This window comes from Lactuca saligna, chromosome 8 (genome assembly GCF_052625555.1).
Source record: "Lactuca saligna cultivar CGN05327 chromosome 8, ASM5262555v1, whole genome shotgun sequence".
Taxonomy (NCBI): domain Eukaryota; kingdom Viridiplantae; phylum Streptophyta; class Magnoliopsida; order Asterales; family Asteraceae; genus Lactuca; species Lactuca saligna.
Window position 1 is genome coordinate 82,375,207 of NC_136424.1, and position 24,606 is coordinate 82,399,812.

General features: G+C 32.7%; 1 protein-coding gene and 1 long non-coding RNA gene across 3 annotated transcripts; both read right to left on the bottom strand.

Annotated features, from left to right (window-relative positions):
• Positions 1-8,731: 8,731 nt before the first annotated feature.
• On the bottom strand, positions 8,732-9,631 carry LOC145008624 (uncharacterized). The gene is made up of 3 exons (XR_013663569.1): positions 9,429-9,631; positions 9,103-9,321; positions 8,732-8,930 (listed from the first exon to the last, which is right to left on the bottom strand). It is a non-coding gene; the product is annotated as an uncharacterized LOC145008624 (long non-coding RNA).
• A 7,834-nt stretch (positions 9,632-17,465) lies between these two features.
• LOC145009183 (uncharacterized) lies at positions 17,466-22,131 on the bottom strand. 2 transcript variants are annotated; one of them, XM_078967864.1, is made up of 10 exons: positions 21,852-22,130; positions 20,015-21,776; positions 19,679-19,918; positions 19,472-19,601; positions 19,242-19,394; positions 18,911-19,168; positions 18,600-18,806; positions 18,281-18,510; positions 18,020-18,203; positions 17,466-17,929 (listed from the first exon to the last, which is right to left on the bottom strand). In XM_078967864.1, exons 1-10 carry the CDS (start codon positions 21,955-21,957, stop codon positions 17,732-17,734), a joined length of 3,468 nt encoding a protein of 1,155 aa, XP_078823990.1. In that variant the 5' UTR covers positions 21,958-22,130; the 3' UTR covers positions 17,466-17,731. The 2 variants fall into 2 exon arrangements, with proteins under 2 accessions (XP_078823990.1, XP_078823989.1); XM_078967863.1 differs by having other exon boundaries at positions 20,015-22,131.
• Between the last annotated feature and the right edge of the window lie 2,475 nt (positions 22,132-24,606).

Sequence of the window (24,606 nt, forward strand, 5' to 3'; positions counted from 1 at the left end):
GACCATAGGATGGCGTCGGCTTGATTATACACACTAGAGAAAGAGTTATATGTCAAGAATCCTGGATTATTAATCAAACAATTATGGAGTTGTGTTGTAAATTAAATAAATGAGATTTTTTTGAAATGTGTTATGAGAATTATGTGCTTTTTAAAATAAAAATTTTGTTTGAAAATTTACGTTGTTACATATTGAGGTTCATCATTTGATAGAACTCTGGTATTTCTATCCTTTTTGGATGATGTTATGGGTTCTCTATGGGTATGTATTAGGGTAATTCATTATATGTATTACCGAGAGGGGTATATGCGATTGGACAAGATAGCATTGGAGCACTTTGTTCGAAGGCCAGGATGATTTGATATAAGTATAGAGCTTCGCGTTACCTTTCTATGGTTATAAAGGACGTCAAAATAAGAGTTAGAATGAAGAAGTTATTCCCGTTTGAAATTTGGTTGGTTTTGGGTTATGTTGAGTACGCTGGGCGTACAGAGGGGAGTACGTTAGGCGTACTGAGGCACCATGAGTATGGTGGGCATACGCAATCAATGCCTAAACCCTATTTTCGTTGCTTGAGCTCTATTTAAGCTCCTTAATTCCCCCAAACCCACTCCATTTGCAGCCTCCAACACCCCTTCCATGAAACCCTAACCCTAGTTGAGCCTTGTATGCTAAAAGAAGGTGTTTTTGAGTGCTTTAGAGTATGCATGGTGTACCATGGAGAAGAAGGAATTTTCTTGGAGAAGTGTTGGTTGCATTGGAGCTTGTAGATTTGGACTTTGTTCACCTTGATCTATCTTCTAGAGGTATAAAGTTTGAATCTTAATGATGAATTTCTTAGATCTAACTAGTTTTGGATGTATGAGCTTTTAGTCATTTTAGTGCATAAAGTTTGGATCTTGAAAGTTTGTGAGCTTGTTATGGATAAAGTTAAAAACTTTATCCATCTAAACATCATTTTGATTCAGATCTGAAAGTTGGAGACTTGTACTTAATGAATTAAGTTGAAAAATATGAACTCTTGGGTCCCTTTGAGACTTAAAGACTAGATCTTGTTTGTTAGGACCATTCTAATGGATAAAGTTGGCAACTTTATCCATTATAAAGCTATTGTGAACTATAAAAATGTGATCTTGGCCCTTCTATCCCTTCCATGCAAGTGTTATGATGTCTTATTGGGTTAAGAACTTAGAGTTTTGGACATTAAACACTTTATAGCCATGCAAAGTCATAAAGTTGGAAACTTTATGACTTAGTACATCATTTTGGGCTTGGATCTGATTTTTGGATGTAAGAAATTAATGTAATAAGCTCTTAATGAAGTTTCAAGACTAGGATGAGTATGTTGGGCGTACCATGTGGTATGTTGCGCGTACACGGTCAACGCCCCACTATTGGTCAACATCAGAGTACGTTGGGCGTACTCTCTTGGTATGCAGGGTGTACTCTGCTGGGAAGAAATATTGACTTTTGGACCTTGGCCGTTGACTTTGACCAGGGTTAACCAAGTTTGTCCTAAGTGTATTTTGGGTTATCGGGTTAATTATTGATTAAGATTGTATTTACTTTTAGTTGACACGAGGTTATTCGTTTCGACGGTCCGAGAAGTTATTTGATTATCAGCAAATTGAGGTGAGTTTCCTCACCATGTTTAGCGGGTCGAAGGCCCAAATTCTGACCCATGATTTTTATGTTAGAATACTAGTTGTTTATGTGACACTAGTATATGTATATGCTTGTATGCTTACTGGGCAGGGCGCGATGGTTATTATGTATGCCATTACTTGTTATGCTTATATGAATTGTATTTAGGCGGGGCCCATTATGCGAGTTAGGGTGAAGCCCGTTATAATCGTTGGGTTGGGCCCGTTATATGCAATGTATGTATGGTGTGTGGTATTTTAGGGAACTCACTAAGCTTTGTGCTTACGGTTTTCAGTTTATGTTTCAGACACTTCTGGTTTCAAAGGGAAGAACCCGGGAAAATTACAGAGCACACACCATTCAATTCTGTATTTTGTGATTTACTTTGATGATGATGATATATTGATAAAATTCTATTACCTTGGTGTTGTGACAATGATATGATTTACTGTTTTATTAATTTAAAAATGAAAAATTTTGGGTCTTATTTTTGGGGCGTTTCATACCTCTTATGTAGCCCTTAATCTCCATACTTGAGATCTTGATCCTCTATGAAGTTACTTGGAAGAGAGGACCCAAACCAGAATCCCTCTAATGGTATCACACCGAATGATACCCAAGAGTGGAATAAAAATAACTAGGAGAATGATCAATTTCACAAACCCTATGAGGGTTAAAAATCATCCTTAAGAGGGGGAGGAAAAGGGGTTGGCGAAACTTCAAGCCAAGTTGCAAGGAAGAATGAAATTCCTAAAGCCCTATTTATAGCCTTGGATCCATTCCTAGGTTTTGTAGTCCTTCCCATGTGGGATGGGAGGCCAACAACGAAATTCACTCCTTTTCCTACGTGGGATGGAGTGATTTTCATCCAACCCTAATTCCATAAGGGTTCTGGAACATTCCTAATTAACCAACTATCAGTTAATGAATATTCAACCCTTTAATTAATTAAATTGTTAATTAATTCCAAAAATATATTTCCATTTAGTTTCTAATTAGTTATTAACCATAATGATTAATAAACCAATTTCTCATTTATTTATTCTACTCAATTTGGGTCTTGAAGGCAACCCAAAAGGACCATGTATTAAACTGGAAATTAATGAAATGCCTCAACAAATTCATAATTTTTTGTATTAAATTGTAAATGTATTGTATAAAGTTGTGCATTTTGTGTATTACGTTGTAACATTTGTGTTTAACTGTGAATTAAATGCATTAAACTGTGATTTTAAAAAAAAATTGTGAATTAACTATATTTTATTGTGTATTTTTTAAACTATGAATTGATTGTATTGAGCTGTCAATTAACTATATTAAGAGTTTCAAGTTGATAATATAGTTGTAAATGCATACTTTTTGTGTATGAAAATGTGAATTTTCTGTATTAAGTTGTTATTTTTGTGTTTTACACTATGAATTGAATGCATTAAGATGTAAATTTTATGTTTGAACTGTGAACTGCCTATATGAAGTTGTTGATTTTTTGTATTAAACTGTGAATTAAACTAAAGTAAGTTGTGAATGGACTAGTATTAAGTTGTGATTATTTTATAATTTTTTTTATTTCCTTCTACAATATAAGATTTAAGAAATATTATACACAAATATGATTTTATCTAATTTTCAATAAAGTATGTAAAATTTAAACTGTGAATATTTATGTTAATAAACTTTGAAAGAAACACTAGCATATAGATACCAAGATATAAATGTAAGTTTTATGTTGAGATTATAACTATGAATGTATAATTTTGTGCATTAAAATATGAATTTATTATATTAAGCTTTGAACTTTTTGTACTGAACTAAGAATAAATTGTACCGAGATGTGAATTTTTAACGAATTTTGTTCTAAAATATGAATGATTTATATATGAATTTTTGTATTAATTGTCTTATGAACATATGTATTTTTTGTGTTGTATAAATACATAAGAATGTATTAGTTTTTATAACTATTTTGCATTAAACCGTGAATATTTGAATTAATTAGTTTATTAAATTGTGAACACAATATTTAAGTTGTTAATCAATGATTTTATAAATAGTTCTTATTTGGAAGAAATGATGGTTGCAATGGTGACACAGGTGGTTGGTGGTAGCGTGTAGTAGTAGGTGGTAATGGTGATGGTAGAGTTCGGGTTTACATCTTTGAATATGTTAATTTGTATATAGTGAATTATATTATGTTACATTGTGAATTTTATGTAATAAACTAAAAGCTGATTGTATTAGTTTGTATATGTTATATAAATTGTGTTAAAATTTTAATGAATGTATGTATAAAAACATTAAACTGTATATTAACGACTTAATATGTTTATTAAACTGTAAATATGATATTTTAAATTTTGAATGTCTTATACATAATATACTCTTTTTCAAAAACTATACAATATAGAAAAGAAAAATAGAAAATTGAATTTGTCAATATATAAAACTATTTTTTTATTCAAAATTTGTATATTTTGTTGCAAAAAAACGGTATGTGATAAAAAGTATTACCAAATAAATAAGAACTAAAATTTTTTCTATTAAGCTGTGAATATGAACAGAAAATATCATTGAATTTGATGTTACTCCAACGATAGTCTGGCGACGGTCGTACGACTGTCCAACAACAAGTGTCAACTAGTTGTAAACTAGAAAATGGAAAAGTTTGATGAATATAATATTAATGTTTGTTTTCTCTAAAATGTCCTTAATGAAAACATTTAAAAAATGGTTCTTTACTTTTTTGGATTTCCATTTGAACTACTCCATTTTATCTTATAAAAATTAAATACATGTATTTTAGAAATTAAACTTATTAGCAATAAATTAAAGATAATAAGTTCACCTTGCAGGGTCTTATTATAATATAGATTTAAAGGTTGTTTTAACAACCATTTCTCATTTTTTTTATGTCTTTAACTACTTTTAAATCCAAGTTTTCATAATAAAAATGTCAAAATACATGTTTTGCTAATATGAAACAAGTTCTCATGTATCATCGATTATCATCATGTAGTTTAAAGATTGGATGAATTATTGTCTAAAATATAAGGTTGAGGTGACACAATCTCATAGGTTTTCACGTTTTCGGAAATTATTTGTGTTTTCGCATGAGCCCTCGCCTATATATATATATATATATATATATATATATATATATATATATATATATATATATATATATATATATATATATATATATATATATATATAAGGGTATATGGAAAACAAAAACCCTGAAAAAACCTAAAAATCATAAAAATACATAAAAAAAAATACTTAGAGATCACAAATCTTTTTTTTACTTTATATATAAAAAAAAATCGCAGCTTTTTTTTTATAAATTCGCTGAAAAAATCAATTTATTTTTCAAAAAAAATTCAACGAAATTATATAAAAAGTTGCAAATTTTAAGAATATAAAGTAAATAAAAATAGTGATCTCCAAGTATTTTTTTTATGTATTTTTATGATTTTTAGGGGTTTTTGTTTTCCATAGAACCTAAACTATATATATATATATATATATATATATATATATATATATATATATATATATATATATATATATATATTAGTTTATAACCCGTGAGAACCACGATTAGAAAATTAATTAAACTTTCTAAGTAAAAACTCAAAACTATTAATTAATAATTTTAAATAACTTATTAATTAAAAGATATTTTTTTAGTTATATATAAAATTATAATCGTTGATTCAAATAAATACGTAAAATATATAATCTTATAATTTGTATAAATTTTATTTTATTATAATTTGTATAAAATTTATTTTATTTTTATTCTAATATTATTAATTTAATGTAATTAAAATGTGATTTAAACTTTGAAATTTGAAATTTGAAATGGAGAATTAATAGATTGACAAGTGTCATGATATTAATTACAAGTGTCAAGAGATTGACAAGTGTCATGGTATTAATTTCAATGTCTAATACGGTGACATATAACAAAAGAACTATTTTTTTATTAGTATAGGGATATATATATATATATATATATATATATATATATATATATGTATATATATATGTATATATATATATATAGAGAGAGAGAGAGAGTGTGTGTGTGTGTTTGTGAGTGTGTGTAAGATATATATATATATATATATATATATATATATATATATATATATATATATGTTCAAATGTTTTTAGCAACTATTATGTATCTAAATGCATCAATGAGAATTAAAGAAATAACAAATAATTAAATAAATCATTTAAGGGTATTTTGGATCTTTTGTACTTTTAATTAAGGAAATTATTTAATTGAAATCCTACAATTAAGGAAACAAATTAAATATATTTGACCTAGTCGTGTGTGTTAGAAAACGTTCATCATTAGCATCAATACCATCACCATCACCGCATTGTCTTCTACGATTCTCGGTGACATTGTCTTCTTCAATTCTGGTGTCGGTGAGTCCGCCTCCACCACAGTCGATGCCGACCGGTCCTCTCATCTAGAGCACACACCGGCTGGTTTTCTAGAACATCATAGAAGCCGATTTCTAGATTCTTGTAAGTTATCAACTCTAATGCAAATCAGGAAAAAGTATGGGTTTTTTTTCTTAAAGATACACGCACGATCCTGAGATCGAGTTTTGAAGGAGGGAGGCAATAATTTTCTTCCTTACATTATTTACTGATTCTTCCTTCTCTTCTTTGAAATTCCTTCTTATGTTTAGAATTAATTTGATGAATTCATTCTACCAAAACGATTTTACCTGTTTTGATGTCTTCTAACTGTTTTATAAATGAAGCAACTATTATCAATTGATCGTTTGAACAATTGATCCATGGATTGTTTACTCAAGTGTTAAATATAAGAGATTAAGATTGTCCATAAAAGTATGTATTCTTTATTAATAATTATTCAATTGATTGATTGTTTGTTTGTTCTAGTGTTGTAATTGTTGTATACTTGTATTCTAACATATTTACTCAATTTAATATTACTGATTAAGATTGGTCTAATTGGTTTTAGGCGTGACAAGAAGTGCAAGACAAATGTTTGTGGAAATACCTGAAAGAGAATTTGACCATGTGGCATGCATTACAACAGAAATACTAAAGTTTTTTTTATTCAGGTATCATAATTTTCGACATGCCTAACTAAAAGAATGCTCATGAAATAAATTTATGTTACTTGCTAATTTATTATGGTGTATGTATTCTGCCAAAGTTTACTATGTTGTATGGATTCTGTCTAATTATTCTGTCAGAATTACAACTTGCTAATTTAATGATTCTTTTAGAATCTTTTTTGTCTATTAAAATGTCATATATTTTGTCGGTTCATTTGGTGGATTAGTGTTTTTGTTAGATTTTGATGATTTTTTTTTTTCTTTTTAGGTTTTGAATACTTTGTCATTCATGTGGATAAGAAAGAAAACATGGAGAACAAGAGTGTCTTATAGTAGAATGTATTCCGCTAGAATGTTTAAAACAAATCTTAGCAATATTATTCTTTCAGAATAACTTAGTGTTTTTTGTTGGATTTTGATGTTTTTCACGCATTTGTTATAGGAATGACATGAAGACATTATAAGAATGACGTGAAGAATAAATCAAAGATTGATCACACTCAAAGTTTAAGAATGTTGTTGTTTTTTAAAAATTATACTTGTTATTCTTTCAGAATGTTGACAATATTCAAGAATATTCTTTTTGTATCAGAATCATAGATGTAATTATTTAATATATTATTAGTTTAAGAATCATTTTTGTATATTGTTTTATAAAGTACTTATTTATGTTTTCTTTTTATTAATGTAGTCTTAAATAATGTCATAAACTGTTATTCTAACAGAATGTCATTCTAACAGAATCACATTCTGACAAAATAATAATATCTTGATAGAATAAAATCGGTTATATTAAAAACTTAAGTTTAAATTAAAATTGAATTAATTAAAAAAAAATCAGATTTTTAAAATTAGTAGAATTAATTGTCCCTATAAATCTGAAAATTTCCTTTTATAAATGTAGTTAATTGTCCAAAATACCCTTTTGCTAAAATTTGGGTGATTATATGGTACATGTTATCCCATTGTAATATCATACACCCTCAAATAATGTCTATTGATTAATTCCATCTGTTGGTCCAGATCTGTGCATTCTGACACACAATAGTTACTAAAAACAAAATAACCTAAAGATATATATATATATATATATATATATATATATATATATATATATATATATATATATATATATATATATAATATAGGGGCTAGGTTATAATGTGGATGACATTTATTGTGTGGACGTAGGGACAACTATGGACCAACTATTATAAAATATATAGATTTTTAAAATTCTTTTAGAATATAATAAAATATAGATTCAAATGTTTTTAAGGTTAATATGGACTTTTTGTGTATCATTGTTCTAGGCAACTAATTAGGTAAATTCATAAATTTAGAAAACTTATCAAATTCAAATTAATTATATTAATTATTATCTATATATTTTTTCAAAATTCAAAATCCATGAACAAGACAATTCAAAATTTATAATTTTATATATTGCAAGCCAAAGTTTTTTCTACTGTATTTCTCCTCCAAAATCGAAATTTCAAATCGACTAGAATCTCCATAATCCTAATTTCAAATCAAGGAGCATTCTTAAAGAATGTTTAAAAATGTTCTTTAAAATAAAATACATTTCTAAAAAAATTACAACAACAAAATAAGAATAACTTCCATGGAATCGATCATTCTATTAGAATATAATGATGAATAGAAATTTCTTTGGTCACATTTTTCATTTACATATCGCACACCATCATCCAAACATTTATGTTCTTGATCATCATGTTCCCCTTCATGCATTCTGTCAGAATAATTGTCATGAGGTCGAGTATTTTATGAGAATAATTTCAATAGAACCTTGGAAAACTCACTCTTATTTGATTCTACCATAATCATTCTTGTATGATTATACCGGAAATAGCTGTAAAATATTCTTAAAGAATAAAAAATTGAAGATGAGAATAACATCCAACGGTGAGGAAAGAACGTCATTCTCACATAATTAAATTAATTAGCTTAAGGGGGAAAGCAAAATAACTTACTAGAAAGAATAAACATGATATATTGATGCATTCTAAAAGAATATGATGATGCATTCTTAAAGACTATTTTGATGATGCAACTCAAGTCTTCATCGTTGTCTCCGCCTCAATAAATAACTAGCTCACCTTTTTTTGTTATAGAACCACAACAAGAATCATCTATCTTTGTTTTCGCAATTTCCAACTGATTACAAGAATTATGTTAGAATTGACTAGGAAAATAGAATAAACAATGAATTCGTAATAGATTTATGATTGTGTGTCACCAACAATTTTTATGAACACATGTAGCTTGTTAAGAATTCAACAACGGGAAAAAAAAGTAAAAATTAAGACATATGGAATTTTTTATTTACCAGGTTTCAAATTTATAAGCTCTCATTTGTCCGATCTTTTGACCAACAAAAAGAAGCTTCAGATCAATCATCTTACCCAAAAAAGCTTCCTAGCTCTATCAAACTTTTTTAATTTAAAGCGTTGCATGTTTTGTCAACGTCAAACTAATATTTTTTAATCATTTTGTGAAAGAATGGCATACACCACGTATGTTAACTCCATATCAAAATTTGATGCACCTGCACACACAAAATATTTTATCCTTATGTTAAACTATTTACACATTAAGGAGAAAAATACCAACAAAAAATACAAAATTTTAATAATTTTGAAGCATATAGATTACTAGGTTCATATGCAACTACATGTTCTTCTATTTTCATCTTTTTATTCGGCCTTCCGTTATTCTCGTCAATAACATCAGTACCATGAACACAATTAATATCTTGATTATAATCTAGAGCATCAACAGATCTCATATACATCAGAGGTGTGGTTGGAGGTCGGGAATCATGGAGACGGTTTTAGGGCTTTTTTAGAGAAAGACAAATATGGAGGCCATTGATGAATAATGGATTGGGGAAAGATGGATACACTATGATAAATGCATAGAGATGACACGTTGATTCAATATTTAATGGATACTAATTAATTTAGCAATTACCTTAAATAGTTAATAATTAAGATTACATAATTACCCTTAAGTAGGTTTTTAAAATGATTGGTTCATACTAATATCTACATCCACATAATAATTGTTCATCCATATATAACCTACCACAATATATATATATATATATATATATATATATATATATATATATATATATATATATATATATATATATATATATATATATGAAAAGTGAATATACCCTTAAGGGTATATAAGCTTAGGTACTCAAACTCACCATAATACATCATTTTATTTGATATATTCATTATAATGTTCTTAAAATTCAATCCCTAATTTGATTTACTTTCAAGATTTTCAAAATTTCACTTTTATCATCCTCATACATCACATATTTGTATCGAACACATACTAGACTATATATATTATAGTTGAAAATGAAAATTATGTAAGAGGAAGATAAATGTGAAATTTATAAAAATCATGGAAATAAATCAAGTTGGAAGTTAAATTATAAGAATATTGGACAATTACAATGTATATATAATACAAAACGACGTAATATAGTGAATTTGGGTACATAAGCTTATATACCCTTAAGGGTATATTCACTTTTCCTATATATATATATATATATATATATATATATATATATATATATATATATATATATATATATAGGGCTTAGAGAATATGTGGTTGTCATGTACCTAAGCTTATATATAGAACCCTCCAAAATATATCGTTTTGATCCATATATATATTAAAACCAATCATGATATATTGTTTACTATTCTTCCTTAATATGTGACTTACTAAATCGATTGAAATTATATTCTTTTTCTTCATTCTGTCTAAGAACTTAAAATATTAAAACTCGTGACCATTTGATCAACATTTCTAAAATTTAAATGAAAACTAATAGAATAATAGATAAAAGAAAAACTTGTAATAACTCAATCAAGGTTTTCACAAATCATTTAATTTTTTAATTGAAGGACAAAACGTTTGAGTTATATTCATATATATATATATATATATATATATATATATATATATATATATATATATATATATATATATATATATATATATATATATATATATATTGGTTTTTTACTTTCCCTATAAACTTCAATGATTTTTTCTATAAAAAAATATATATTTGATCTTTTTCATTCCATAATTTAACTCAATTCAATGGTATTCTATTAAAACAAAATTAAAAGAAAAATAAAATTGGATTTTTTTTTGGGAAATCTCCATTTTAGTCCTATTATTTTACCCGCGTTTATGATAAAGTCCTAAACTATTAAATGTTAACGAAAAAGCCTGAAATACCGGATAAAACGGCGAGTTGACCCAATTTACCCAGTTACCACTCTTGCAACCGGTGACAAATCGATGTGGCATTATTTTGCTTACATGGAAGTTGACTCAAACATACCTCTCTCTCTCTCTTTCTTTATTTACCTCAGTCTATTATGTTGAGAGTACACAAACCCTAAATCGACCGAATTGCAAGTTTTGAATATGGCCTCCTCCTCCTCCGTCTCCAACAGTAGTGCATATAGGTCAGCCAGGCAAGTTCGAAGAAGGTGCGATTGTGATGAACCAGTTGGCAGGTGGACTTCATGGAAGCCGAAGAACCCTGGAAGGAGATTCGTTGGTTGCCCCAATTACAAGGTGAGTATCTTCGAATCTTTGAGTGCGAGGTTTTTATCTTCATGGAAACGGAACAACACTATATTAGTTAAATGTGAGGTTTTAATCTTCAAATCTTTGAAATTTCCATTAAACACCATAGTAGTTACACTGCAAAATGTCGTCCAATGCAGGATAAGGAAAAGGATTGCAAATTCTTTGAATGGATAGATCCTCCATTACCAAACAACTGGTACAAACAGATAATCTATGATTTTCACAACCAAGGAATTCATGGAGTCAATGATGAAGGGTTTGAAGACTTTATGGGTGAAGATGTGGAAGGAGTAGTGCAACAGATTCCTCTGCAAGTGGAAGGTGTGATGGTTCTTAAGGGATGGAAGATTTGGTGTTTGGTTGGTTTGATTGCAATTATTTGGGTTATGGTTATGTAATTTTAGGATGTTTATTTATGTTTCAATGTAATGTTAGGATTCCCTGTTTGTTTTGGAATGTAATTGTATGAATTGTGGAAAAATTGATCTTCTAATGTAATGGTATATGAGTATGAAATGCATATTTGGTTTGATTGCAATTGTTTGGGTTTTGATTGTAATTTTTGGATGATTAATTATGTTTCTTATGGAATGTTCGTACCAAAAAAATATAGGAAACTGCATTACAAACCATACAAAAGTACATACCAAATAACTAGGAATATTACATGTGCATTCTAGAAAGGGCAGAAGGGCAAAAATGGAAAGTGGCTAGAAAGTCAGTTAGGGAGAGAGAGAGAGAGAGAGAGAGAGAGAGTAGAATAAAGAGGGAAGAGTAATTTCATAACTAGGAATATTACATGTGCATTCTAGAAAGGGCAGAAGGGCAAAAATGGAAAGTGGCTAGAAAGTCAGTTAGGGAGAGAGAGAGAGAGAGAGAGAGAGAGAGAGAGACAGAGTAGAATAAAGAGGGAAGAGTAATTTCATAACTAGGAATATTACATGTGCATTCTAGAAAGGGCAGAAGGGCAAAAATGGAAAGTGGCTAGAAAGTCAGTTAGGGAGAGAGAGAGAGAGAGAGAGAGAGAGAGTAGAATAAAGAGGGAAGAGTAATTTCATAACTAGGAATATTACATGTGCATTCTAGAAAGGGCAGAAGGGCAAAAATTGAAAGTGGCTAGAAAGTCAGTTAGGGAGAGAGGGGGAGAGAGAGAGAGAGAGAGAGTAGAATAAAGAGGGAAGAGTAATTTCATTTTGGGGATGTCGATTAAGCATTCTAGAAAGGGCAGAAGGGCAAAAATGGAAAGTCCCTGGGATTGTTTGAGGTTATTGCTTCATTCAATATAGTTTGTAATTCATTTCATTAGATTTAATGATATCATCTTCTTCTTCTCTGATTCTTCCTGTTTCTCTTATTTCATTATCTATTGATTTCTATTTCTCATCACAAACCATACAAAAGTACATACCAAATAACTATAAGAAACTGTTAGTGTTTGACTTTCAAAATAACATTATAAACCATACCAAACTACATACCAAAGTATGTCACAGTGTTTGACTTTCCAAAAAATTTACAAAAAGAGAAATTTTTACCCAAAGAGTTATATAAAGCCAACACAATGACTTAATTACAAAAAAAAAAAAGGCTACCATATCACAATCATTTGCCCTATTCAACATTATGTGGTGTGCTTTCAGTCATCCCAAATTTGCTCACCACCTGCTTCTTCAACTTTAACTCAGTTATCCTCTCTGATGGCTTCCTCCTTCTGATTTGTTGGGTCTTCCTCATCCTGCTTTCTTGGGTGTTGCTCCTCATGATTTCTTGGGTATCCTCATCATTGACCTCTTCTTCATTGATCTCTTCTTCATTCACTTGTACTGTTTGAGTCTCTTCTTGAACATTGGTTTCCTGAAGACAAAAACAAATAATTTAAAAAATTGGCTTCTATTTGTAATGCCCTTAAAATTAAACACTCACCACATTTAAACACCCAAACTCCTTCAATTGAGATTCATTAATTCCAAGAACAGACATTATTTCAGCATCACTGTAGTTTGATGACCTCAAATTTAGAATGGAACTTACTATTATATCCATATCTGATATATCAATTCCATCCCCCTCATCCACAACATCATGTTTAACCTCAAACTCAGGTTTAACCTCAAACTCAGGTTTAACCTCAACCTCAGGTTTAACCTCAAACTCAGGTTCAACCTTAGCATTAGTTTCACCTCTACCACCTCCTCTTCCACCTCTATTGCCCTTACCACCTCCTCTTCCACCTCTTCCTCCCCTTCCACCTCTTCTCCAATGGGTAAGATTAGGATCTAACTTAGGCCTTCCCATTTTCTTCTTTGGTTTTGGTTCAGGGATCACATTGGGATTTTTGCAAGAGACCTTATTGTGACCCTTTTGCTGGCAGTTTGTACATTGGACAGTTCTGCCCTTAGATGATACTTGTGAAAACTTGTCCTCATGTTCAGAAACATGCCTCTTTCTCTTGATGGATAGCCTTCCTGGCATCCTTCTTTCAATAGGTGGAAGGGGCTTTAGATAAGGAGATTCCACCCACATATTGCTACCATTGACTGGTAGTATGTTGGAACCATATGTTAACATATATTTCTCTTTACTAAACCAACTACTAATGTAGCTCACAGGATCTTGTTGTATATACATAATGGCAGCTTGGGCATGTACACAAGGTATCCCTGATACAGCCCACAAATTACAAGTACAAGAATACTCTTGTAAATTAACACAATAAGAGTAAAAACCATTCCTCACTTCAAAAGCAGTTACACCACTAGGATGAACATACCAGGACCTGTAATTAAGAATACATCAGCATATGAAAAATAATATTAGTGAATTAAATTATAGGATAACTTACTTTAAACTTTCACCAAATGCTTCCATCTTCTTAATTGCTGCTGGGCATATTTTAGTATCCCAGTTCTGTCCTACTTCCTTTAGATTATAGAATCTTTCCATCATGTATAGTCGTATTTCCTCAAGCATAGTCAGTAGGGGCTTTTTTCTAGCATCCACGATATCTGCATTAAAACATTCAGCCATTCCATTTTCTACTGCCTCACATGCCAATCCTTCACCATAGAAGGCCCTGCACCATGAACTGGGATCCCTTGCCATTAGATGTTCATAAGCAGATGGACTAATATCACTAATCTTTTGCATGTTCATGTTGAACTCCCCTTCAACAGTTGATTTTGCAGCAGCCCAAAACATATTTTTAAACAACACACCAGTATACACCTTTCTGAAGTTGGCATATATATGTCTGGCACATTGTCTGTGTTGTGCAAGTGGTAGAACTTCCTTTGTAGCCTCAAGAAGACCCTATTCATAACAAACACAATTACATTAGATAACCTAAGTATGAAATATATAGTAAACAAATACTAAAGTTTTGTGAAGTACCTTGTGTTGATCAGAAATTACTGCGATACCCCTTCCACCATCCAATTCTAAATCATCTCTTAACAATTCCAAGAACCATTTCTAGTTTACCTTGTTCTCTATTTCAACTACAGCCCAGGCAATGGGATACACTTGATTATTTGCATCTCTCCCTATAGCAGTTAACAATTCTCCCTTGCATTGACCTTTTAAAAAAGAACCATCTAGCCCAATAACCCTACGACAACCAACCTTCCATCCTTCTTTTATTGCCTTAAAACAGATATATATTCTTTGGAAGTAGTTGTGTTATCCTGGTTTTGACTGACAGTAATTTTAATTGAACTACCTGGATTTGATCTCAACAGCTCACCACCATAATCCCATACTTTAGCGTAGTGGTCACTCAATCTCCCTTCTATCAAAGACATGGCCCTACACTTTGCTATATATCACTTTGACCAGGACACATTGCAGTGGAATCTACTTTGGATAATTACCTGCATTTCCTTACACTTCAAATTGGGCTTCCTAATCAGTTCTTTTAGAAACTGGTTTCCTAACCATGTTGGACCCATAAGGTTGTTATTTCTGTAATTCCTAACACACTTATGTTTGTCAACAAGTTTCTTAATTTGAAACGACCTCTCAGTGTTCATCCACGAAGCCCTAACATTAAATGGACATTGAAATTTTTGTGGATCACTAGCACATACAGCAACTAGCCTAAGACTGTCACATTTCTTGAACTTTATCTTATAACCAGTATGAATAGCATGGTTAGTTAAACATAACTTTAGTTGATGGGGTGATTCATACCTCTCTCCCAGAAATGGTCTCATCTTGTTCCATTTAACCGTTGGATCGTGGGTGCTGTACTCGAACTCATGCTTAGAATCTTGGTCGCTTTCACTTGATACTTCTTCATCGGACCCACTTCCTTCTCGCATTAAGTCAAATTGATCTTCATTCTCCACAGCATCATCTTCATTTAAGTCAACATCGTCATCCATATGTTCAGTTTCAGGGATTGCAAAGTCATCACCTTCTTCACCAGCTATGTCGGGACACAAGTTGTTCAAGAACGCATCATTGCATCTCTTGGTTTGCTTCTTCAAATCCTTGTCTACTTCAACATCAATAGTATCAAAATCCCAAACGTCTTCCATTTGCAAAGCTTGGAAGACTCGAACTCGTGGCCACACTTGTCGTCTTCTTCACACGTAAAAAACCCTAAGTTAATGTCGTCTACAGAGAAGATATTTCCATAAGTGTGTGTGATTTACCGTTGAATGGGTGTGTGATTTGGTCGACTCACCTTCCACCTAATCTCATTTAATGCCACATCGATTTGTCACCGGTTGCAAGAGTGGTAACCGGGTAAATTGGGTCAACTCGCCGTTTTATCCGGTATTTCAGGCTTTTTCGTTAACATTTAATAGTTTAGGACTTTATCATAAACGCGGGTAAAATAATAGGACTAAAATGGAGATTTCCCTTTTTTTTTGTTTAAAACAATGTCATTTAAAATGTTCTATACCTAATCTTAGGTACATAATAGCCACATATTTATTTTTCATATATATATATATATATATATATATATATATATATATATATATATATATATATATATATATATATATATATATGGTGTCTTTGATAGAAAAAGTTGTTAATTTTGATGGTTTTAATGAAAAAAAAAATTAAAACAATGTCATTTAAAAGTTCTATACCTAACCTTAGGTACATAATAGCCACATATTCATTATATATATATATATTGGTTACGTTGGAAATGGGTTTTTTTAAATACGGTGTCTTTAATAAAAAAAATAAATAAAATAAAGTGCTTAAATCAAGAAAAGTAAAAAATAAAACGGCGAAATATAGTACCCTTTATGTAATTAGTCTTTCATATTTTGCCCAAGTTTTATTTTATTTTCTGAAAGTTGTTATAGACAAAATTAGGCGTGAGCTTTTAAGACCATTTGGACCAAATCGGACCGGCCTAGAAGCATTTCAATGGTTTTTAGATTTTTAGGTTTACCAGTTCCCGTTTTCACTTAAAAAACTTAACCATACCGGGTTCTGGGTTTGGACATAGAATTGTGTAATATGTTGTGCTGTAAAAACCATATGAAAACATAGAAAAATCCAGTAAACATTAGCTCAGTATCATCCGAAAGATATAAGAGTCTACTTTATTTCTTATTTTTATAAGTAAGAAACCGATTTTGAGTGTAAAATATTTAAAAAAACTGCTTGAACAGAGAATAGAAAATGTTATTGTTGTTGAAATCCAATATTTATTGTATTGTAAAAAGCGTATAAAATAATAGAAAAAATCCAATGAACATGAGGTCAGAGTTAGAGTATACTTCATTTCTCATTTGAAGTCGGAAACTGAAAGAAACCCGGTTTTGGATGCAAGAATCAGCACCAACACCGGAACCAGTTTAGGCAAAAACGGTCTGGTTCCGGGTTCTACTTGGATTATTATGTTCATTAGACTAAAAAATCAGGTCAATGAGACATATATCTAAGTTTAAAGAGTAGATGAATATTAAGGTCAATAGAAGATTCAAGTAGAAACTTTCATTAAAAAGCGATTTGTTTTGACTTTCAAAAGAGATGTATATACTATAATATATATATAGTGCGAGTTATTTTCCAGTCTTTGATAATCGACTTAGCAAACATTAAAAATGACAAATAGCAATTGTATTTGTCACAATGACACATCGGCTTAAACACAATAATAAATGAACAAAATAATCAATCAGATTTCACCAATTCACCACCATGTATACATCTGTATAGACCATGTATGCAACTCCAGGACATCCTTCCACCTTATTCATCATGTAATAAAAATATGATCCTTTTTCTTGATGTCTGGATGTGTGGATAAATTTTCTTTCAGTGTTTGTTATGACTTAAATTTACCAACGTGGATATGAGGTATGGTAACTTTTTCTTGGTTCCTGCTGCCAATAGTAATAATGTGAGTTACCATTACCGTATCCGTACGACTTTCTCGATTCTTGTGAACCGAAAAAATCGGATCCTCTTCTGTTACTGCTGCCTACGTTTATCTCCATGTCATCCCACATTTCCTCTTCAAGATCATACTTTGACCTCTGTTAAAGTCAAACCCAAGGTTAAAATTGGAAATTTGATTATAAAGTTCATTAAAAAAAAAAAAAAAGTGAAGAGTGTAGAAGAAAGACCTTGGAGGGATCCGAAAGCACAGCATATGCCTCTCCAATCATCTTGAAGAGTCTATCAGCATCCATCTGAATCGATTCAGCAATCGCTTTCCATTGTTGGTTGACTTTGTCTGGATGATGTCTCAGAGCTGCTTTTCGATACGCCTTTTTAACATCTGCTGCTCCATCTGTAGGTTTTAATCCCCTAACAATCATACACAATAATAATAATAAGCATAAAGATAACTTAATCTTAAAAAATAATAATAATAACAAACTTACAGAATGAGATAAAGGTCTAAGGATCTTTCTTTTTTTGCTTTTTCTTCTAGAATAGAAAGACGACGTCGAGCTCTTCTTAGATCTTTCACACTGCCATTACTAGCAGACTTGTGAGAGTTTTGTGAATTCTGTGATTGTGTGTCAAGAATGGAGATGAGTCTTTGAAGATCATCAGATGCGTGTTTGTAGTCTCGAATCATTTCCAGTAAGGTGGCCCTTCTCGAAAGTGCCTACACCATATGAAAATAGCAATCAACTTTATGAACTTGTTACATCATTTTTTAAATATAGACGGATTAAATTAATGAAAAAGGCATACTTTTGGGTAGCTTGTGTCGAGAGCTATAGCTATACTGCAATCTCCAATTGCATCAATGATTTCTCCCAAAGATTGGTTTGCAGCAGCACGATTGCAGAAACAAACAGCTGCAAATGAGTGTGATTCTATACTCTTTGATATTGCAGCACTGTAATGCTCTACTGCTTCTGTATGCTTACCATTCTGAAAGGCTTCATTTCCTGCATTCTGATTCCCTCAACAACAACAAAAAAAAAAATTAGAATTACATTTAATATGAAAAAAAAAAAAAAAAAAAACAAGAATGTTAGCTATGTATATATATTCTATACCTTGCAGTGTAAAAGTTCACGAATGGTAACAGCCAAATGAGCTAATGAATCATTGGGACCCACAATCTTGCTTCTTAGTTGCTCGTGTTTCTCCATTAAGTCGAGAGCTATTTCAAGCCTACCCAAATGAAAGTAGGATTTTGACATTAGGTTCCACCTCCAAAGTCTTAATGAGATCTTGCATACGGATGAAAAATTCTTTTCGGCTGTATCTAGGGTTTGCTCACACAGCTGAACCACCTCTTTATGCTTCCCCAGCTGTAATTCATAAGGGCAAATCAGTCAATTTCAATTATTAAACTAACAAAGATTATGAATCACATTCACATACCATGAGAAGAGCCTCTCCTTTCATATTAAGTAGTTTCTCTGAATAGGAGCTTATTGACAAAGCATCGGTGATGGTTCCCAATGCATTGGTTGCTGACTCGTACGTTTTCTGTTCAAGAATCTCTGCAGCCAGCTTCAGATAATCTGAGACTTTCTGCCAAGGGCAATTTTGGAATTTAGTTTCAAAGGCAAAACATGCATCAAAGCTACATGAAGCATGAAGTTAGTTACCTGTGCTTTTTGCAGGCCTTCTGCAGCTTCAATTGTGATTCTCCTATCCAAGCAAACGATTTCCTCAGACTCCAAGCATTTGTTATAATAGTATGATGCATCATCTACCTCTCCTAGAAGTAAATGACAGCTGGAAATAGGATGTAAAAAGAAAATTAGATTATGATTTTTCTTATCTGATAAGTAACTGACAGATAGCAATCTTACTTTGCAGATCTTAAGTTGACCTTCATGAAATTGGGATCTAATGCAGCAGCCATTCTACAGTCGTTTAGACCTTCCCTCATTCTTCCAAGAGCCATACGTGTAGCTGCACGATTGCTATAACACAAAAGAAGAGGCTGTATACAAACGCCAGGTGTCTCTGTATGTTGTATTGAACTAATACCCTTTGAATAACATACTTCAGCTTCTGATAAATTTCCACTCTTATAAGCCTCGTTTCCCCTGACACAAATCAATTTATTTCAGAAAACAAAAGCATATAAGGTTTATACAAATGTAAAATATATATAAAAAAAGGAGGAGGGCTAAAAATAACACCTTTTTCGCCAACTGTCACATGTTTCTTGATCTGTAGCCTTCGTGTGCTCAGGTTTATGAGAATGGGACACATTAACACGACCAGTTCTCAGCTTATATTTCTTCTGATGTGGGCGTTGTCTCACTGCCATGTCAGCATTAGCAGATGATGTAACAGAAGGTGAAAAGTTTTGGGCCCTGAGCTTCTCTGTAGTATCAACAGCATCTTCATTTTGAACCTGAGAGGTTGCAGGGTTGGTAGAAGTTGGTGCACAGTCAGCACCCCAAGAAGGAGAAACATCCATAGGTGAACAAGATCCAGGAGACTCCTCAAAAGACTGCGTGACTCCTTCAGATAAATGAGTCAGGATAACTTGTGGACGATTGCTAGATTGTTGTCTTGCTTTTGCCTTGGTCTTTTTTAATTTTCTTTGGCTTACAGAATTGTTTTTACTGAATTCTAACTTCTTACCTAAACCAGGAAACATATCTGATGTGAAAGAAACCGGAATGTTTATATCTGGTGTATTGAATCCTGTAAATGAATCCCTGTATCCATCAACTTTGCTTGAAAAGCTGAAGTTGTTGGTTGTTCCAGCTTCATTGATCTTATTCTTAGTAGTACTGACTTTTGTGGGGTCATGGATGTTTGAAGTCTTTGTGTCATGGGAGACTTTACATTGAGGGTTGTCACCGAAAGCATTGCACAGATTACTTCCAAAAACAAAGGTGGAATTACCATCAAGAACAGAATCCACATTATCCTTCTCTTGCTTCTTTAAGTGATCTGAGCTTCCTGCTCCTTGACTCTTCATAATGTTCGTTTCATCATCAACTTTCATGTTTCCCTTGAAGCTGGATTTTTTTCCATCATGAGTTCCAATATGAAAGATTCCATTGACTTGGCTGTTTCCAAAAATTACTCCACTATCTACATTCCTGTTAGCACTTTCAGGTGCTAAGTTGTCAACCTTCTCTTCAGATTCTTGTTTTCCAATATTCGAATCTGTCTGAAAATCTCTATGATTGGCAGAAAACACAAAGCCCAGATTTTCAAATTTTATGCTATCTGATGTATTGTTCTTCTCTGTCTTTAGGTTGCTATTCATTGAGGGTGCAGCTTCACCTGGTCCTTTTGATCCCAAATTTAAGAATGACATTGAATTAATCAGATGGAAATCAGGCGTAGTTTTGAAGTTATTGACCTTCATAAACCCATCAATACCTGAGCTTCTGACTCTTCCACTAGATTCACTATCATCTACATGCAATCCTACACCTTCACGCCCATGTTCATGCCCAATATTGCTTGAATTCGAGTTCAGTACACCATTATTCATATTCGCACCAAACACAATATCCACACCATTAAGTTTTCCAAACTTATTAGAACCTCTTTCACTAGCTTTCCTAATGTCCCCCTTTTCATCATCAGCTCCAAAAACAAAATTTAAATCACCAGGCTGAAAATTATTTCCACTCTTCTGTACCTTTTCTGCACCCATCTTGTTTCCTAATTGATTATTATTAGTAACTCCCATGGTAAACCGCAGTAGATTAAAATCCAAAACCTCACCATCACGCTGTCGTTCATCATTCCCATCACATCCCGTTTGCCCTAAACTCGACCTTAACACTGAACCACTAGTAGTCGCATTGAACACGAAACCAGTAGTATCACGTGTACTATTATCAGTTTTTTTACTCACTGGACCGTTACAGCTGGATTGTTTCTTCACTTTTACGTGTTTCCTCCTCGAAGAACGAATAGTGGCGGCTTCCGCTGCCGCCGCGTCATTTGAACAATCAAAATCAAGTTTACTAGAATTCATGAGATTGAAACTATTATCGAATATACCTGAATCAGTAAAATGTCCCTGAGCGCTAGGGTTAGGGTTCTGGAAATACGAACGCTGTGTGGAGGACGATGATGGGGATAAAAAATCTTCGACTGCCGGTGACATGGAAATAATGTTACGATCTCGAAAGTAAACGAAAAAAAAAATCAATCGGTGCGCCGCCGCCGGTGGCGAAGTTGAAGCGATGGGCGGTGAGTTAATCTGAGTTTAGCTTTTCTTCTTTTCCCCACCTGAACAATTGAATAGCTACCAATACTCGCTCTGTTTTAAAGAAAGTAAAAGGAGGGAATTCGAGGGTTATCGAGAGGCATTATAATTTACAAATGTTTTCGAATTAATTCTATAACCATTTTCGATATTTACTAATTAAAACGTCGTAAATATACACAAAACAATTATCAGGTTTTTAAGTTTTAACATACTCATTTTAATCATCTGATTATTTTAACTCATAATTATAATTCAAAGAAGAATTGTTCAAATCCATTTCCCAGTGTTCAATAAATTTACTTTGATTTGTATTTTTCAAATTCAGGATTGAAATCAATTAGATTTAGACAAACGAATCAGATTTGTTTATACTTAAACTGTATTATGGTAAATGTAAAACTATTTAACTACACTCAGGATAGTTTTATGGCCACTTTTTTTTTCATATTACACATTTACATTGTTGAATTTGTTTGAACTATTCACATTACGTGCTTATTATCTGGTGGTGTAGGTTTTCCGAGCTAAAAATGAATTTTTTGACTAAAGATGAAGTTTTTGATCAAATCTCTAATCAAACACTCAAAAACTCATGAACACACGCATTCATGAACCCCATATTTGATGAACACACTCAGATACAAAAAAAAATCAAATATGTTGATGGTTTTCGGACGAACACATTCAAAAATAAATGTATGAACTCCGTATTTGATGAACACTGTAATGTCCCAAAAATATTGACATAAAACTTCATTTAATTTATAAAAGAATGATCATCAATTACTTGTTTAAATAAAAAAGATACATATAATCAGAGTATAAATCCCAGAACAAGTCAAATGCGGAACAAAAAGTGTGTGTGTTATGCAATCAACCCGAACTCTTCATTTTGAAAATCGAAGTACCTGAAACATAAACTGAGAACCGTAAGCACAGAGCTTAATGAGTTCCCCAATATACCACATATCATTCATATCATATAATAATGAGATACGTGCCCCACCCACACTCGGATGACAGTAAGATACGAGCCCGCCCACTCTCGAATAACGGGCCCCGCCCATACTCATATAATATCGAGATACGGGCCCCGCACCACACTCACATAACATATATCAAATAAACACATACGCATGCAACATAGATACATAGCATCCAAATAACCATTGGGCCCCGCCCCGTCATCAGACCTTAGCCCGGAAAGCATACAAACGCATACACATGCAAGAGTCACAAAGACAACTGGCATACTAACATAACATAAACATAAGTCAGCATTGGTGCCTTCAACCCGCTAAACCCGATGAGGAAACTCACCTCGCACTGCTGAAGTCCCGCGGATAAATCTATAGCCGTTGTACCCCTAACCTAACTTGGTCCAAGACCAAGGCCCAAAATCACACTCTGAAGGCACAAAATCCAAATAATCAACCAATGCCAAACTATGGCCTAATTTTCCAAATTGGGCCTAAACCCCTTACATGAGTCTTATCCTGAAGCCCATCCAAATATCCTAGTCCATACACTTGTTCATAGATAGCCCATTAAGAACCCAAACACCTAAACCCAAAAGAAAAGGCCCAACTCAAGCTCATACACAATTAGGGTTTCCACATGAAATGATAATTAGGGTTAAGTAAAAACACTTAACCCATTAAGGACTTAATCCATTAAGTCCATCATTCTACTATGTCAGTCATACGATTTCGTCGGGCATAATTCATAATTCAATTCCAACGGTCCAAAATGCGAGCCCCAGCAAATCCTAAACTAAATCTCCAAAATTAGGGTTTTCTAAGCCCTAATTAGGGTTTCCAACCCAAGCACATGCTACAAAGTCCAAAGTTGAGTTTTTAGGTTAATTAGGGTTTCACTAGGCCGGGCACCACCCACTGCTACCTCGGGCGGTGGTGGTCGACGGCGATTCACGGCGGCAATCACCTGCACACGATGGTGACTCGAGGGATAATTCCAATAACCGAACACACACACAAAATGTACATCTATAAAACACACCCATTCAAACACACACAGCCACCTCCTCACGGTGGCTGGTGGCGGCAAAAGAAGGAAACTTGGCGGTAGCCACCATGGTTGGTTGCTATGGTGGTTCGCCTCACCTCCGACCGACATAACAACTCGTCCACACACTTCACCGGTTGTAATAGCAACACACGCGTACACACGAGACAAAACCACCATTCTCAGCCACCAACAAGGCGGCTGACGACGCCAGAAACACTGAAATGACGACCAAAGGCCACTGGCGACAACAGACGACGTACACGACGTCAAACCACAAAAAAGAATGAAGATGTGGAAAGGTGAGTGGCGGTTAGCCTTACTGAGAGCTTCCCGATCACACATGACCCATGCAATGACGAACACAGCTACAAATACCGGTCTCAGTGGCTCTTTCGGCAGCCCACTTGGGTCGTCTCTATTCCTGACCAGGATGTGAAACTTGCCCTAGTTCCACACCCGATCCAACTCCCAGAAATTATGTTCGGCTCTCCCCACCTGGATTCGACGAATCTCTTT

What these genes read in the sequence shown, in the direction of transcription:
- LOC145009183 (XM_078967863.1), bottom strand. Translation starts at nt 21,957, where the DNA reads ATGTCACCGGCAGTCGAAGATTTTTTATCCCCATCATCGTCCTCCACA. An exon ending in TGTGACAGTTGGCGAAAAAG is followed by an intron (nt 19,919 to 20,014) that starts GTGTTATTTTTA and finishes GATTTGTGTCAG; the next exon opens with GGGAAACGAGGCTTATAAGA. An exon ending in GTCAACTTAAGATCTGCAAA is followed by an intron (nt 19,602 to 19,678) that starts GTAAGATTGCTA and finishes TCCTATTTCCAG; the next exon opens with CTGTCATTTACTTCTAGGAG.